The sequence below is a fragment of the Leucoraja erinacea genome, chromosome 28, assembly GCF_028641065.1.
Source record: "Leucoraja erinacea ecotype New England chromosome 28, Leri_hhj_1, whole genome shotgun sequence".
NCBI classification, from domain to species: domain Eukaryota; kingdom Metazoa; phylum Chordata; class Chondrichthyes; order Rajiformes; family Rajidae; genus Leucoraja; species Leucoraja erinaceus.
This window is the reverse complement of record NC_073404.1, coordinates 29,690,042-29,708,646: the sequence shown is the minus strand read 5'-3', so window position 1 is coordinate 29,708,646 and position 18,605 is coordinate 29,690,042. Positions and strand designations below refer to the sequence as shown.

At 48.7% G+C, this 18,605-nt stretch overlaps 1 protein-coding gene across 1 annotated transcript in view; it reads left to right on the top strand.

The window, feature by feature from the left end:
- LOC129710855 (seizure protein 6 homolog) overlaps positions 1-18,605 on the top strand; it is a 381,323-nt gene that overhangs the window by 352,162 nt on the left and 10,556 nt on the right. Inside the window, exons 10-12 of the mRNA XM_055658139.1 lie at positions 7,815-8,011; positions 14,617-14,811; positions 17,781-17,972. Coding sequence (XP_055514114.1) covers positions 7,815-8,011; positions 14,617-14,811; positions 17,781-17,972 — 584 coding nt within the window. The remainder of the gene's footprint in view (positions 1-7,814; positions 8,012-14,616; positions 14,812-17,780; positions 17,973-18,605) is intronic.

The window sequence follows — 18,605 nt, the reverse complement described above, 5'->3', positions numbered from 1 at the left end:
CAAAAATATTTCATTTCAATGTTTGTCCCGACTGCTCCCCTCTGAAGATTATTGGACTGTGAGCAGATTTTAACGTGTTATTAAACCTGCTTCAGGATTCCAGATAAAAAGGCCACAAGAAAATAGATGATATTTCCCAACATCCCTCACAAAGATAAAAGTGTCGAGTAATATTTCTTTCGCTCAGGAGAGGAGATTATTCAGTGGATGTTTTTAAGGCAGAGATAGACAGATTCTTGATTAGAACGGGTGTCAGGGGTTATGGGGAGAAGGCAGGAGAATGGGGTTAGGAGGGAGAGATAGATCAGCCGTGATTGAATGGCGGAGTAGACTTGATGGGCCGAATGGCCTTATTCTACTCCTATCACTTATGATTGGCCCGGTGAAGTCATGGTAATTAGAAATGACAATGGCATACGCATAGAGTCTGATTAAATAAACCAAAACTGTGTTGGCACTTAGCCAGTTCAACATTGTACCCAATTTGCATAGAAACATTGAAAATAGGTGCAGCAGTAGGCCATTCGGCCCTTCGAGCCAGCACCACCATTCAATATGATCATGGCTGATCATCTCCAATCAGTACCCCGTTCCCGCTTTCTCCCCATATCCCTTGATTCCGTTAGCCCCAAGAGCTAATTCTAACTCTCTCTTGAAAGTTAACCAGTTCCACAGATAGACACAAAGTGCTGGAGTAACTCTTTCGAGATACAGCGCGGAAACAGGCCCTTCAGCCCACCGAGTCCGCACCGACCAATGATCCCTGCATACCAGCACTATCCCACACAAACTAGGGGGCAATTTACTCTTATACCCAAGTAAATTAACCTACAAACCTGTACGCCTTTGGAGCGTGAGAGGAAACCAGAGATCCCGGAGAAAACCCACGCAGGTCACGGGGAGAGAACGTACAAACTCCGCAGATCAATTTCTAATCAAAGATTTTGTGTCTACCTTTCATTCAACTACCAGTCAGATATTGAATCCATTAAAGTTAGACAGCACCCGTAGTCGGGATGAGACCGGGGTCTCTGGCGCTGTGAGGCAGCGACTCTATCGCTGCGCCATCATACCGACACATTCTCTAGAGATGCTGCCTGACCCGCTGAGTAACTTCAGCTCCCTGTGTGGCTTCAATTCCCAGAGGGTGGGCTAGCGCCCAGGTATATCCTGTGATTGAATTAAATAACACGGCTGCTCACATGCCCCGCAGAACCGGCTTGACATCAAACAAATCAATTATGTTTGACGTTACTGTGAGTGAAATACCACTTTGCTCTCCTTTCTTCACCAGCTAAAGACGTTATTTAAATCGGACCACTTTAAAACAGTCGCAAAAATCCCACGGGAAAAAAAAATAAAGGCTTATAACACCTCGTTTAAATGGTGCAGCTCACAGTTATATCTGATCACTCAGCCGTTTTTGTGTCATGAAAATAATATTGGGTACTTGCGGAAATTGATTCTGTCTGCGTTAGTGAGTGAAGTGTCGTCGATTGCTGCATCAATCAAGCTGGAAGGAATCTCAGCCCTTGTCACATCTTTGACAGTTATAAATCCAGGACTTAGAAATTCGTAAGATTAGTTTAGTTTAGTTTAGTTCAGAGATACAGCGCGGTAATACACCGAGTCCGCGCCGACCAGCGATCCCCGCACACTAACACTGTCCGACACGCACTAGGGACAAAACCGGAGCGCCCGGAGAAAACCCACGCAGGTCACGGGGGGAACGTGCAAACTCTGTACAGACAGCACCCATAGATCTATATCTAACTCTCTCTTGAATACGTCATTCTAGTACTTCAAGTAGCCCTTGCTTTCCCTCTCTCTCCGTCCCCTCCCCCTTCCCAGTTCTCCCACCAGTCTCGGCAGAGGTCGTGAAAGTGAATTAGGTCCTTAAAGGGCCTGTCCCACTTTCATGACCTAATTCACAACCTCTGCCGAGTTTGCCCTTGACTCATACTCGCAGCATGGTCGTCACGAGATCGTAGGAGGTCGTAGGTAGGTCGTAGGTAGGTCGTAGCAGGCCGTGATGTTAGTCGTAGGTACTCGTGGCATCAAGTGTGTCGGGGGCGTTTTTCTAGCCTGATGAAAAATGTCCACGCGTAAAAAAGGTCGTGAACGGAGATGAGGAAACACTTTTTCACACAGAGTGGTGAGTCTGTGGAATTCTCTGCCTCAGAGGGAGGTGGAGGCCGGTTCTCTGGATGCTTTCAAGAGAGAGCTAGATAGGGCTCTTAAAGATAGCGGAGTCAGGGGATATGGGGAGAAGGCAGGAACGGGGTACTGATTGGGGATGATAGAAACATAGAAACATAGAAATTAGGTGCAGGAGTAGGCCATTCGGCCCTTCGAGCCTGCACCGCCATTAAATATGATCATGGCTGATCATCCAACTCAGTATCCCGTACCTGCCTTCTCTCCATACCCCCTGATTCCCTTAGCCACAAGGGCCACATCTAACTCCCTCTTAAATATAGCCAATGAACTGGCCTCAACTACCCACTGTGGCAGAGAGTTCCAGAGATTCACCACTCTCTGTGTGAAAAAAGTTCTTCTCATCTCGGTTTTAAAGGATTTCCCCCTTATCCTTAAGCTGTGACCCCTTGTCCTGGACTTCCCTAACATCGGGAACAATCTTCCTGCATCTAGCCTGTCCAACCCCTTAAGAATTTTGTAAGTTTCTATAAGATCCCCTCTCAATCTCCTAAATTCTAGAGAGTATAAACCAAGTCTATCCAGTCTTTCTTCATAAGACACTGCCATCCCAGGAATCAGTCTGGTGAACCGTCTCTGCACTCCCTCTATGGCAATAATGTCCTTCCTCAGATTTGGAGACCAAAACTGTACGCAATACTCCAGGTGTGGTCTCACCAAGACCCTGTACAACTGCAGTAGAACCTCCCTGCTCCTATACTCAAATCCTTTTGCAATGAAAGCCAACATACCATTCAGCCATGATCATATTAAATGGCGGTGCTGGCCCAAAGGGCCGAATGGCTCTACTCCTGCACCTATTGTCTATTGTCTATAATTAGGTCGTGAAAGTGGGACGGGCCCTTTACTGTCTCCGACTACATTCTATCTCTGTCCCGCCCCCTCCCCTGACGTCAGTCTGAAGATGGTCTCATCCCTTCTCTCCAGAGATGCTGCCTGTCCCGCCCGCTGAGTTACTCCAGCTTTTTGTGTCCACCTTTCATTCAACTACCCGTCAGATATTGAACCCATTAAAGCTAGAATTTCTGTAGAAGCGTTCTACAGAAAGACTGATATCTCGGTCCTATAATAACATGTTATTTTTTAATGGGCTGTAGAATTGGCAGATCAATAACTAATCAAAGAATTGACCTCCATTGCAGTATTCCCATTCACTCGGTTATTGAAGAATTCAACCACTAATCAGGGTCCCACTTCATTTTTAATTAAATGTAAACAGTAGCCTTGCTCATTTATTTTACTTCATCATGAAACACAGGTCAGTACTGGACTGGACTGCGTGGGCTTGCTCCAGAGTGACCACAAATTGAAACCAGTGAGCAGTAATCGCTGAAGATTGATGTATCTCTCCAGTGCAGGTAGTGAGGCTAATTAAAGCAGTTCCCCTGTCACTCCTGGTAGTCAATGAGTGACCACAGTTTTCTCTGTCAAAATGGCCCATAGTCTCATAGTCATAGACTTAGGACTAGAGAGATACAGCATAAGCACTGGCCCTTCGGCCCACCGAGTCCGCATTCACCAACATGTCCCATCCCACCTTAATTCTCAGCTTGAGAATTAAGGGACAGAAGTTTAGGGGTAACATGAGGGGGAACTTCTTTACTCAGAGAGCGGTAGCTGTGTGGAATGAGCTTCCAGTGGAAGTGGTGGAGGCAGGTTCGATTTTATCATTTAAAAATAAATTTGATAGTTATATGGACGGGAAAGGAATGGAGGGTTATGGTCTGAGTGCAGGTAGATGGGACTAGGTGAGAGGAAGTGTTCGGCACGGACTAGAAGGGCCGAGATGGCCTGTTTCCGTGCTGTAATTGTTATATGGTTATATGGTTAAGATAGACACAAAAAGCTGGAGTAACTCAGACCTTCTAGTCCAGGCAGGTGGGTCTAGTGTGCAGGAAGGAACTACAGATGCTGGTTTAAACTGAAGATAGACACAAAAAGCTGGAGTAACTCCGCTGGACAGGCAGCATCTCTGTAGAAAGGTGGGTGACGTTTTGGGTCGAGACATCTTCATACTGAGTTGAAGAGAGCTGACTGAGCTCTCAGTCTGAAGAAGGGTCTCAGCCCAAAACTTCACCTATTCCTTCTTTCCAGAGAAGCTGCCTGACCCGCTGAGTTACTCCAGCATTTTGTGTCTTATCTTCAGTTTAAACCAGCATCTGTAGTTCCTTCCTGCACACTAGTACCACCTGCCTGGAATAGAGGGTCTGAGTCGCAGGCTATGACTTTGTTCCTTGGAGCACAGGAGGAAGAGGGAAGTGATTTTATAGAAATCAATAGAGGAATAGATTGGGTGAATGCACAGAGACTTTTATCTGGAGTCGGGGAATCTAGAACCAGAGGCTACAGGTTAAAACCGAGATGAGAAGAACCTTTTTTCACACAGAGAGTGGTGAATCTCTGGAACTCTCTGCCACAGAGGGTAGTTGAGGCCAGTTCATTGGCTATATTTAAGAGGGAGTTAGATGTGGCCCTTGTGGCTAAGGGGATCAGGGGGTATGGAGAGAAGGCAGGTACGGGATACTGAGTTGGGTGATCAGCCATGATCATATTGAATGGCGGTGCAGGCTCGAAGGGCCGAATGGCCTACTCCTGCACCTAATTTCTAGGTTTCTATGTTTCTAAAGGTGAGGGGGAAAGATTTAATAGGAATCTGAGAGGCAACTTTTTTATGGGGAGGGTGGTGGGTGTATGGAACAAGTTGCTGGAGGAGGTAGTTGAGGCCGGGACTATCCCGACGTTTAGGACATGTTCATGGATAGGACAGGTTCAGGGGGATATGAGCCAAGCACGGGGCAGGTGAGACTAGTGTAGATGGGACGTGTTGGTCGGTGTGGGCAAGTTGGGCTGAAGGGCCTGTTTCCACACTGTATCAGTCTGTGACTCATTATCGCAGTATTTGGAGTATTGCGAGCAGTTTTGGGCGCCCCATGCCTGAGGAAGGATGTGCTGGACATGGAGAGGGCCCAGGGGAGGTTTACGAGAATGATCCCAGGGATGATTGGCTTAACGTACGATGAGCGTTTGACGGAGCTGGGCCTCTACTCGCTGGAGTTTAGAAGGATGAGGGGGGACCTCATTGAAACTTACTGAATAGTGAAAGGCCTGGATAGAGTGGATGTGGAGAGGATGTTCCCACTAGTGGGAGAGTCTAGGACCAGAGGGCGCAGCCTCAGAATAAAAGGATGCACATTGAGAAAGGAGATGTGGAGGAATTACTTTAGCCAGAGGGTGGTGAATCTGTGGAAATCTTTACCGCAGACGGCTGCGGAGGCCAAGTCAGTGGGTGTTTTTAGGCGGAGATTGACAGATTCTTGATCAGTACGGGAGTCAGAGGTTATGGGGAGAAGGCAGGAGAATGGGGTTAGGAGGGAGAGATAGATCAGCCATGATTGAATGACGGAGTAGACTTGATGGGCCGAATGGCCTAATTCTGCTCCGAGAACATATGAACGTGTGAAACATAGAAACAATAGGTGCAGGACTAGAGGCCATTCGGCCCTTCGAGCCTGCACCGCCATTCAATATGATCATGGCTGATCATCCAACTCAGTATCCTGTACCTGCCTTCTCTCCATACCCCCTGATCCCTTTAGCCACAAGGGCCACATCTAACTCCCTCTTAAATATAGCCAATGAACTGTGGCCTCAACTACCTTCTGTGGCAGAGAATTCCACAGATTCACCACTCTCTGTGTGAAAAAAATGTTTTTGCTCATCTCGGTCCTAAAAGATTTCCCCCTTATCCTTAAACTGTGACCCCCTTGTCCTGGACTTCCCCAACATCGGGAACAATCTTCCTGCATCTAGCCTGTCCAACCCCTTAAGAATTCTGTACGTTTCTATAAGATCTTAAAGAAGGGTCTTGACCCGAAACGTCACTGGTTCCTTCACTCTAGAGATGCTGCCTGTCCCGCTGAGTTACTCCAGCACTTGTTGTCTATCTTCGGTTTAAACCGAACGGCGTCTGCAGTTCCTCCCTGCACGTTGTTGCAGAATTGATGTAGAATAGATGACTCTGGCCCCAAGACAGTGTCTCAGCTACACAAAATTGCTGGAGAAACTCAGCGGGTGCAGCAGCATCTATGGAGCGAAGGAAATAGGTAACGTTTCGGGACGAAACCCAGAAGGGTTTCGTCCCGAAACGTTGCCTATTTCCTTTTGGGTTTCGTCCCGAAACGTTGCCTATTTCCTTCGCTCCATAGATGCTGCTGCACCCGCTGAGTTTCTCCAGCAATTTTGTGTGCCTTCGATCTTCCAGCATCTGCAGTTCCTTCTCCAGTCTGAAGAAGGGTTTTGTTGCCTATTTCCTTCGCTCCATAGATGCTGCAGCATCTGCTGAGTTTTTTCCAGCTTTTCTTGTAACCTTCGACTCCAGCATCTGTTCCCTCTTAAACACAGTGTCTCAGCTGCCTGGGGGTGAGTAGCTGATGCTGCCCACCTCCGCCCTCTGATGGCGGGCTACGGCAGGACAGGGCAGGGAGGCAACGTGTCAGCTCCCATTTACCAACAGTTGCATCTTCCCGGTTGAAACGATACCTCCCTGTGATGAAGCCAAGCATGACCTTAATAATAACAAACAGCACCGAGGCACTCCCTGCTACATGAATCAATATTAAGATCACTGGCAGAAGAGGCGCTGCACAGTGCATGCTTCAGTGCACTCTGTAAATGGCTCATTTTTGTAATCATGTATTGCCTTTCCACCGACTAGATAGCACGCAACAAAAGCTTTTCACTGCACCTCGGTACACGTGACAATAAACTAAGCTGAACTGCTTTGCCTCGTCCACTGAAAGCTTGCAGTGATAAGGTCATAATTATAGGAGCAGAACTAAGCCATTCGGCCCATCGAGTCCGCTCCGCCATTCAATCATGGCTGATCTATCTCTCCCTCCCAATCCCAATTCTCCTGCCTTCTCCCCGTAACCCCTGACACCCGTACCAATCAAGAATCTATCTATCTCTGCCTTCAATATATCCACTGGCTTGGCCTCCACGGCCTTCTACATAGAAACATGGACAATAGGTGCAGGAGTAGGCCATTCGGCCCTTTGAGCCAGCACCACCATTCAATATGATCATGGCTGATCATCCAGAATCAGTACCCTTTTCCGACTTTTTCCCCATATCCCCCGATTCCTTTTTCATCGGGCACATGTTTCCTGCCTCTAGCGTATCCAAATCCTTAATAATCGTATATGTTTCAGTAAGATAATAAGACCTCTTGATTAGTTTAGTTTAGAGATACAGCGCGGAGTCAGGCCCTTCAGCCCACCGAGTCCGCGCCGACCAGCGATCCCTGCACACTAGCACTAATACTCGGGACAATGTACAATTTTACCGAGGCCAGTTTAGCCTACAACGCTGTACGTCTTTGGAGTGTGGGAGGAAACCGGAGCACCCGGAGGAAACCCACGCAGGTCACGGGGAGAACGTGCAAACTCCACACACACAGACGGGGAGAATGTGCAAACTACACACATGCCCCAGCTACACTAGTCCCATCTCTAAGCCTATCCTGCCCCCTGGAACCTTTGTACATTTGATACACTGTTAGCTACAAGTGGGGATTGATGACACCGTGACTTTTACAGGTTAACACTGGGAAAGAATGACGTGCTGACGTTTTTCGATGGGGATGACCTGACGGCCAGAATATTGGGTCAATACTCGGGAAACCACCATCCCTTCAAGCTCTACACCACCATGGCAGACGCCACCATCCAGTTCCAATCGGATCCGGCCAGCAACGTGTTTGGGTACCAACAAGGTTTTGTCATTCATTTTGAAGGTGAGCCATCTCATGTTGTCCAACATTGACCATCGAAGGGATCTACAGGAAGAAGGGTTTCGGCCCGAAATGTTGCCTATTTCCTTCGCTCCATAGATGCTGCTGCACCCGCTGAGTTTCTCCAGCATTTTTGTCTACCTTCGATTTTCCAGCATCTGCAGTTCCTTCTTAAATAAGGGATCTCGAGGTGTCGCTGCCTCAAAACAGCAACCAGCATCACCAGAGACCCACACCACCATGCCCACGCTCTCATCTCACTCCTGCTATAAGTTCATTCGTCATAGGAGCAGAGGTAGGCCATTCGGCCCATCGATTCTACTCCATGTTCTTTCATTGACTTTAAGTTTTCTTTCATTGAACCGCTCATAATAAGTAACTGAAATAAAAATCAGATGGATGTAAATGCAGCAGTTGGCCCAAATTTCTAAAGTTCATAAGGCATTGGAGCAGAATTAAGAACAAATTTCTCTAATTTCCCCTGTCCCTCCGCCCCTCCCCCACCCTAGTCATCTTGTTAAGGGCCTGTCTCACTTGGTGTTTTTTTCGGCGACTGCCGGCATCATTGACTGATGTATCAGGTCACCGAAAAATTTGCGCCGTGACGGCGTATTGATGCGCGCCGTTTTTTCAAGTGTCGCAACATTTTTTTGTCGTCGCTGGATTTTGAAACGTTCAAAATCTTTTGTCGACCCTGATATGACGCCGGCAGTTGCCGAAAAAAATCGCCAAGTGGGACAGGCCCTTTAGTTTCCCTGTTTTTATCCTTTCGTTATCACCTTTTCCACTGCCAACAATGGACCATTGTGGGCTCCACCTTTTTTGGTCATTTGTGCCGGCTGTGATTTCCTTTCAGTTCAGTTTAGCTTATTCCCGAGGTACAATGAAAAGCTTTTGTTACGTGCTAACCAGTCAGCGGAAAGACAATACATGATTATAATCGAGCCATTTACTGTGAACAGATACATGATAAGGGAATAACGTTTAGTGCAAGGTAAAGCCAGCAAAGTCCGATCAAGGATCGTCCGAGGGTCACCAATGAGGGAGATAGTAGTTCAGCGCTGCTCTCTGGTTGTGGTGGGATGGTTCAGTTGCCTGATAATTGCTGGGAAGAAACTGTCCCTGAATCTGGAGGTGTGCGTTTTCACACTTCTGTACCTTTTTCCGATGGGAGAGGGGAGAAGAGGGAGTGGCCGGGTTGAGACTGGTCCTTGATTATGCTGCTGGCCTTGCCGAGGCAGCGCGAGGTGTAGATGGAGTCAACGGAAGGGAGGTTGGTTTGTGTGACAGTCTGGGCTGTGTCCTGATGTCCTGCTCCTCTTCACAACTCTAGTTACCCCCTCCCCTGACTCTGTCTGAAGATGGGTCTCAACCCGAGATATCACCCATCCTATTTCTCCAGAGATACTGCCTGAGTTATTCCAGCACTTTGTGTCAGTCTTCATGTTAAATGTCAAGTTTACACAAGAATTCTAGTGCAGTTACCAAGGTCTTCACATCATGGAAAACAGGTCATTTCCTAAATTAACAGCTGGGATCTTTGTAGCTGTAACATCAATAATGGATCATCGGTTCCTGCAGATTTGACCTTACGTTTTATTCAAGAACAATTCCTCATTGGTAGAAAGTTTTTTGCAACCTTTAAAGGTCGACCCAGCAATTTGTCAGCATGTCAGTAATTGCCTTTGTTGTTTCATTAGGTACAGCCAATTTAAGAACGGTTCTTGCAAACACATTTGACACATAATTATGAAATTCGCAGCTGTGGGTGCCAATCATAATGATTAATATGAGGATGGTCTGCATTGGTAATCGTAGATTGATGGTACTGTTCTGCCAGTGAAAGAATTGCTTTGATTCCTTCACAATACGTGAGATTCAACGAGGTTTTCCCCAAGTAAAATTCATCCAAATTCTCAGGTATACAGAGGCTTAGGTTAATTTAAAACAAAGGTAGACATAAAATGCTGGAGTAACTCAGCGGAACAGGCAGCATCTCTGGAGAGAAGGAATTGGTGACGTTTCGTGTCGAGACCCTTCTTCAGTTTAGTTGAAGGTAGACACAAAATGCTGGAGAAACTCAGCGGGTGAGGCAGTGTCTATGGAGAGAAGGAATAGGTGATGTTTCAGGTCGAGACCCTTCTTCAGACTGATGTGGGGGTGGGGGAGGCGGGAAGAAGAAAAGACGAGGCGGAGACAGTGGGCTGTGGGAGAGCAGGGAAGGGGAGGGGAAGGAGGGAGAAAGCAGGGACTACCTGAAATAGGAGGAGTCAATGTTCATACCGCTGGGGTGTAAACTACCCAAGTGAAATATGAGGTGCTGCTCCTTCAATTTGCAGTGGGACTCAGTTTAGTTGAATTTAGTTTAGTTTCAGAGATTCAGCGCGGAAACAGGCCCTTCGGCCCACCGAGTCCGTGCCGACCAGCGCACTTACACATGAGGAACTACTTTTTTAAACATTTTTATACCAAGCCAATCAACCTACAAACCTGCACGTCTTTGGGGTGTGGGAGGAAACCGGAGATCTTGAGGTCACGGGGAGAACGTGCAAACTCCGTACAGGCAGCACCCGTAGACAGGATTGAACCCGAGTCTCTGGCGCTGTGAGGCGCTCTACTGCTGCGCCACCGTGTCGCCCAGCGAATACGGAGGCACGCCGAATTATTTCGTCTTTGATTTTGCCGTGACATTGAACGCTGAGGGACTTGAAAATTGGCGCATTCCCCAGCCCCCGACAGATAGGCCCATCCCTGCATTTTCTTGGATTCCTTTTTCCTGCATCGCCAGTTATATTTTACTTACATTCATCAAAGCAACATGAAAGTGTAGCTGCAATGTTTCATAACACGTCCTTCCCCCTTATGGGCAGTCTGCAAACAACTGTGGCCGTTAGCTAAGATTATTGCTGATTCAGCAGCTAAAATGTCGTAGACACAAGGAACTGCAGACGCTGGTTTAGTAAAAAAGGACACAAAGTGCTGGAGTAAGCCTGATCAGCGGGTCAGGCAGCTTCTCTGGAGAACGTGGATAGGAGATGTTTTGGGTCGGGACCCTTCTAGCTGCACGGTGGCGCAGCGGTAGAGTTGCTGCATCACAGCGCCAGAGACCCGGGTTTGATCCTGACTGCCGGTGCTTGTCTGTACGTGGTTTGTACGTTCTCCCCGTGACCTGCATGGGTTTTAATAGACAATAGACAATTGGTGTAGGAGTAGGCCATTTGGCCCTTCGAGCCAGCACCGCCATTCAATGTGATCACGGCTGATCATCCACAATCAGTGCCCCCGTTCCTGCCTTCTCCCAATATCCCCTGACTCCGCAATCTTTAAGAGCATCATCAAGCTCTCTCTTGAAAGTATCCAGAGAACCCGGCCTCCACCGCCCTCTGAGGCAGAGAATTCCACAGACTCACAACTCTCTGTGTGAAAAAGTGTTTCCTCGTCTCATTTCTAAATGGCTTACCCCTGGTTCTGGGATTTTCTCCGAGATCTCTGGTGTACTCCCACACTCCAAAGACGTGCAGGTTTGTAGGTTAATTGGCTTCGGTAAAAATTGTAAATTGTCCCCAGTGTGTGTAGGATAGTGCTAGCGTACGGGGTGATCGGTGGACAGCACAGACAGGATGGACCGAAGGGCCTGTTTCCACGCTGTATCTCTAAAACTAAAGTCCATCTGCGAGGCGTACCTGACCACACCTTCATTTGGAATAGCCGCTTTTCCCAAAGTTAGGGGCACCCATAGAAAATACACCATCTCCTAATCATTCTTGTAAACCTCCTCTGGACCCTCTCCAGACCCAGCACATCCTTCCTCAGATATAGGGCCCACATTTGCTCACAATGCTCCAAATGCAGCCTGACCAGTGCCTTATAGAGCCCCAGCATTACATCTGTTTTTGTATTCCAGTCCTCTTGATGTAAATGCTAGCATTGAATTTGCCTTCCTTACTACCGATTCGAGTTGCAAATTAATTTTTTGGGGAATCCTGCACCAGCATTCCCAAGTCCCTTTGCAACTCCGATTTCTGAATTCTCTCTCCATTTAGAACATACTTTTGTGATAGAGTCGTAGAGTGATACAGCATGGAAACAGGTCCTTCGGCCCTCTTTGGCATCAGCTCCACCTACATCAACCGACTCCAACTGGTCCAGAACGCAGCCGCCCGACTCATCACCCACACCAAATCCTGGCATCACATCACTCCAGTCCTCAAACAACCTTCACTGGCTTCCCATCTCCCACCGGATCACCTACAAAATCTTGATCCTCACCTACAAAAGCCCTCCACCATCCCCCCCCCCCCCCCCCCCCCCGACCTCCTCTCCCCCTACCAACCCTCACGGTCCCTCAGATCCACATCAGCCGGTCTCCTCTCCATCCACAAGTCCAACCTCCGCAGTTTTGGGGACAGAGCCTTCTCCAGGGCAGCTCCCAGGCTCTGGAACTCCCTCCCCCAACTGATCCGCAATTCCGTGTCCCTCACCATCTTCCAGTCCCGCCTCAAGACCCATCTCTTCACCTCTGCCTATCCTTAGCCCCACGTCCCCCTCCCTCTTCATCTGTGCATTAATTGCCTCATATTGTGTTTGTATTGAATTCTGTCTTTACTTTGTGTACTAGTCATGTCTCTACTATTTATTTCATTCCCCTTACATGTTTTTCCTCTACCTGCTAAATATTTGTAAGGTGTCCTTGAGACTCTTGAAAGGCGCCCATAAATAAAATGTATTATTATTATTATTAACTTGCCCACACCGGCCAACATGTCCCATCTACACTAGTCCCACCAAGCTGCACTTGGCCCACATCCCTCCAAACCTGTCCTATCCATGTACCTGTCTAACTGTTTCTTAAACGTTGGGATAGTCCCAGCCTCAACTACCTCCTCTGGCAGCTCGTTCCACACACGTGTGAAAAAGTTACCCCTCAGATTGCTATTAAATCTTTTCCCCTTCACCTTGAACCTGTGTCCTCTGGTCCTCGATTCCCCTACTCTGGTTGGGGAGATGGAAGATGCAACTTCTGGGGACATTCAACAAAATTCCAACTGCATCAGCCTGCTAACCTTGTGTGCGATCGCGTGCTAAATGTATCCTGCAATACATGCACACACACCCAGGACACGCTGCAAGATATTTTAACTTGCAGACTAATTATACTCAATTAGCTGTTTAAGGCTTTAATGGATACAATTCAATCTGGCTCAATTAACGGGGGAATAATTAATCTGCTGATTCGCCGGGCAAGCAGAATGGAACGCACTGTATTAGCAAAAGATGGATGTGCAATTTATGTGGTTGACTGTTTTTCTGTATCACATACTGTGGAAATGTGCGCTGATGTGTTTTATTTTACGGGTAGGCATATTTGCGTTGGGCAAGCAATCTTTCTCGAGAGCCAATATCAAAGGGCAGTGAAGTGAGAAAAAAAACGTGTTGGCCTTTCATTTCCGCTGAATCTGCACAGTTGCCCTTCGCTGGACCCAAGCCCGAATCCCAGGAGAACCACGTGAACTCTCGGATCGCGATACAGTATTTATTTAGCGATAGTCTCTTGCCCAGAGTAGGGGAATCGAGGACCAGAGGAGATAGGTTCGAGGTGAAGGGGAAAAGATTTAAGAAGAATCTGAGAAAAATGCTGGAGAAACCCAGCGGGTGAGGCAGCATCTACGGAGCGAAGGAATAGGTGACGTTTCGGGTCGAGACCCTTCTTCAGACTTGTCTCGTCCCGAAACATCGCCAATTCATTTGCTCCATAGATGCTGCCTCACCCGCTGAGTTTCTCCAGCATGTTTATCTATCTTCGATTTTTCCAGCATCTGCAGTTCCTTCTTAAACATAGGAATCTGAGAGGTAACTTTTTCACACAAATGATGGTGGGTGTACGGAACAAGCTGCCAGAGGAGGTAGTTGAGGCTGGGACTATCCCAACATTCACAAAACAGTTAGACAAGTACATGGATAGGACAGGTTTGGAGGGATATGGACCAAGCGCAGGCAGGTGGGACTAGTGTAGCTGGGACATGCTGGCAAGTTGGGCCGAAGGACCTGTTTCCATACTGTATCACTCTATGACTCTATAACAAAAGTATTTTCTAAATGGAGAGAGAATCCAGAAATCGGAGTTGCAAAGGGACTTGGGAATGCTGGTGCAGGATTCCCCAAAAAATTAATTTGCAACTGGAATCGGTAGTAAGGAAGGCAAATTCAATGCTAGCATTTACATCAAGAGGACTGGAATACAAAAACAGAGATGTTAAAACAGCGGCCACTAACCAAAGTTTTGGTTCATATCCCTACAGAAACGTCCTGTCCATGTACCTGTCTAACTGTTTCTTAATCGTTTGGGATAGTCCCAGCCTCAACTACCTCCTCTGGCAGCTCGTTCCATACACCCACCACCCTCTGTGTGAAGACGTTACCCCTCAGATTCCTATTAAATCTTCCCCCTTTCACCTTGAACCTATGTCCTCTGGTCCTCGATTCCCCTACTCTCGAAGGGCCGAATGGCCTACTCCTGCACCTGTTGTCTATGACAAGAGACTGGACAAGTGCATTCTGTGCTGACCACGGTATCTCTCTCTCTCTCTCTGTCTCTCTCACCCCCACAGAGGTCGCCAGGAACGACACGTGTCCGGAGATCCCGGAGATTCTCAACGGCTGGAAGACGACGTCCCACCCGGAGCTGATCCACGGGACGGTGGTGACCTACCAGTGCTACCCGGGATACGAGCTGCTCGGAGCCGACATCCTCATGTGCCAATGGGACTTGTCGTGGAGCGGCGACTCACCCCGGTGTGAGAAGAGTAAGTACACTCTTGGAATTCCTCGTGGCGATTACAACCATACGCTGAGAGAATGGAGCGGCTGGGCTTGTACACTCTGTAGTGTAGAAGAATGAGAGGGGTTCTTATTGAAACATATAAGATTGTTAAGGGTTTGGACACGCTAGAGGCAGGAAACATGTTCCCAATCTTTGGGGGAGTCCAGAACCAGGGGCCACACACAGTTTAAGAATAAGGGGTAGGCCATTTAGAACGGAGACAAGGAAACACTTTCTCACACAGAGAGTTGTGAGTCTGTGGAATTCTCTGCCTCAGAGGGCAGTGGAGGCCGATTCTCTCAATACTTTCAAGAGAGAGCTAGATAGGGCTTTTAAAGATAGCGGAGTCAGGGGATATGGGGAGAAGGCAGGAACGGGGTACTGATTGGGGATGATCATCCACGATCACATTGAATGGTGGTGCTGGCTCGAAGGGCCGAATGGCCTACTCCTGCGTCTATTGTCTATTGGCTATTGTCAACCCGCACCAACATGCTCACATGCTCAGAGATACAGCGGGCAAACAGGCCCTTCGGCCCACCAAGCCCGTGCCGACCAGCCATCACCCCGCTCACACTAGTTCTACTTTATCCCACTTTCTCATCCACCCCGCACACTAGGGGCAATTTACAGAGGGCCGACTAATCTCACAAACCTACACGTCTTTGGGATTTGGTAGGAAACCGGAGCAACCGGAGGAAACCAACTTGGCCACGGGGAGAACGTGCAAACTCCACACAGTCAGCAGCCGGGGTTGGGATTGAGCCTGGGTCTCTGGCGCCGCGAGGTAGCGGCTCGACCCGCTGCACCACTTGTGGTCTATACGGAGCGCTGAAAGCGGATTGAACAAACCTTAAGCCAACTCTTTGCTCTCGACCAATATCAGGGAGTGAATGGAATGAGGAGCATGGGACTGTAGATGCTGGTTCCCACCCAGTATGTCGGAGTGAAACCCGACGCAACTTGGTGGAACTGGACCTCATATTTCGCTTGGGCAGCTTACAACCGGGGGGGCGATATAGTCGCTGCCTTACAGACCTTGCAGCGCCGGAGACCCGGGTTCGATCCCGACTAAGGGCGCTGTCTGTACGGAGTTTGTACATTCTTCTCCCTGTGACCTGTGTGGGTTTTCTCCGAGCTCTTCGGTTTCCTCCCACGCTCCAAAGACTTTGCATAAATGTAAAATTGTCCCTAGTGTGTGTACAATAGTGTTAGTGTGCGGGGGTCAGTATGGACTCGGTGGGCCGAAGGGCCTGTTTCCCCATTAAAATTCTAAAACTAAAACCCAGCCGTCTGAATATTGACTTCTCTAAAAATAACCCTTGATTTCCCTGGGAGAACGTGCAAACTCCATACAATCAGCACCTGTGGTCAGGATTGAACCCGGGTCTCTGGCACTGTGAGGCAGCAACTCTACCGCTGTTAGTATGTTTTGCACTGGGGTCTTGTTTTAGAACGCGGAAGTGGCTTCTATCAAGAGCATGTCCATGCTTTAACACATAGAAGAGAGATCTTTTGTTCCTGAGCTAATTCCTATATTTTCCACCAGCTTGTGAGTTGCAGCAGTCTGCTGCCACCTGCTGACAGCTCCAATTCATTACAACACTGTGATTCTACTTCAAGAATCATAGACAATAGACAATAGACAACAGGTGCAGGAGTAGGCCATTCGGCCCTTCGAGCCAGCACCGCCATTCAATGTGATCACGGCTGATCATCCCCAATCAGTACCCCGTTCCTACCTTCTCCCCATATCCCCTGACTCCGCTATATTTAAGAGCTATATGCAACTCTCTCTTGAAAGTATCCAGAGAATTGGCCTCCACTCAAGAGTCAATTTAATTGTCATTTGGACCCCTAGAGGTCCAAACGAAATGCCGTTTCTGCAGCCATACATTACACACAAATAGACCCAGACACAACATAATTACATTTTACATAAACATCCATCACATAGCTGTGATGGAAGGCCAAAAAAAAAACTTATCTCTCCACCCCGATGTCAGAGTCAAAGTCAAAGCCCCCGGCTGGCGATGGCGATTGTCCCGCGGCCATTAAAGCCACGCCGGGTGGTGCGAGGTCGCACACCGGGTCTCGGTGTTGGAGCCCCCGGTGTGCGCTCGCAGAGTCCGCGGCCATTCCAGCCGCGCGGGGCAATGGTGTTAGGCCCCGCACCAGGAGCTCTTCGACCCCGCAACTCGGGCGGGAGAAGTCGCCTTTGCAGGAGCCCCGAAAAGCGGTCTCTCTCTAGGGATCCAAGGGCTCCCGGCCACGCTGTCCGCAGATCCGCAGCAGCGCAGCCTCCGACTCAGCCAAGTTTTCAAGCGGGTCACACAGTGCTCCAACCGCTCCGCAACTCGGCCACGCCCCGCGACTGCGACGGTGAGTAGCACCTGAGTCCCCCGGCTTCCCCCTGTTGGAGGCCGCTCCTCGTTGCGGCCTCAACGACAGGGAAACCCGACGAGAGAAGGTCGGGTCTCCAGTGCAGGGAGAGATTTAAAAAGTTTCCCCCCAGTGACCACCCCGCCCCCGCCCCCCACACACACACCCAGGACAAAAAATAACAATTGCTACGTTTAAAACACAGACAGAAAATAATAAAAACGCGGACAGCCTGCAGAGGCCGCTGCTGGCCAGAGCCGCGCCGCCTACCGCCTGAGGCAGAGAATTCCACAGATTCACAACCCTCTGGGTGAAAAAGTTATTCCTCATCTCCATTCTAAATGGCTTACCCCTTATTCTTAAACTGTGGCCCCTGGTTCTGGACTCCCCCAACATCGGGAACATGTTTCCTGTGTCTAGCGTGGGTGTAGTTTGTATTCCTTGGTTCGATTGTAATCATGTATTGTCTTTCCGCTGACTGGCTAGCAGGCAACAAAAAAGCTGTTCACTGTAGCTTGGCACACGTGACAATAAACGAGACTGTATTTGTTGTTGTTTTTCTCTCCCCAGTTATATTCTGCGCTGAGCCAAGGGCCATTGACCACAGCCGCAGAGTCGTTTCAGACGCCAAGTTTTCAATCGGGTCGACAGTGCAATACGTGTGCAACAAGGGCTACGCGGTGTCTGGCAGCAGCACCTTGACGTGCTACAACAGGCAGTCCGGCAATCCCAAGTGGAGCGACAAAGCACCAAAGTGTCTACGTGAGTCCAGTGACCGTCACGCCGTTGAAACGTTTCTCCAGGAGCCAAATACATTGCTGCGTTTACATCTTACGGGGCTGTCCCACTTGGCAATTTTCTTCGGCGACTGCCGGCATCATTGACTGACGTGTCAGGTCACCGACAAATACGCAGCATGACGTGGTGTGATAACGTATTGGCGCGCGGAGTTTCCTCGAGTGTCGCAACATTTTTGGAGCAGCTATTGGAGCAGAATTAGGAGCAAATTGCACTAAATTCAAGTTGGCCCTTGCATCTCCTCCCTCTCCGCCCCTCCCCCACCCTAGTCATCTTGTTAATGGCCGGTCTCACATCATTGACTGGACATATCAGGTCACCGGAAAATTTGTGGCGTGATGACGTATTGCCGTGCGGTGGTTTTTTCAAGTGTCGCCACGTTTTTTTGTTGCCGCTGGATTTTGAAATTTTCGAAATCTTTTGGCGACACTGATATGACGTCGGCAGTCGCCGAAAAAATCGCCAAGTGGGACAGGCCCTTCACGCGATATTTTTGTGGCGCCTTGCCGGCACCCGTGGGGCGACCCCTGTATGGTTGTGAGTTGTCCCCCAAAGAGAGAGTGAGGGAGGGAGAGCGAGAGAGAGTGGGGGGAGAGA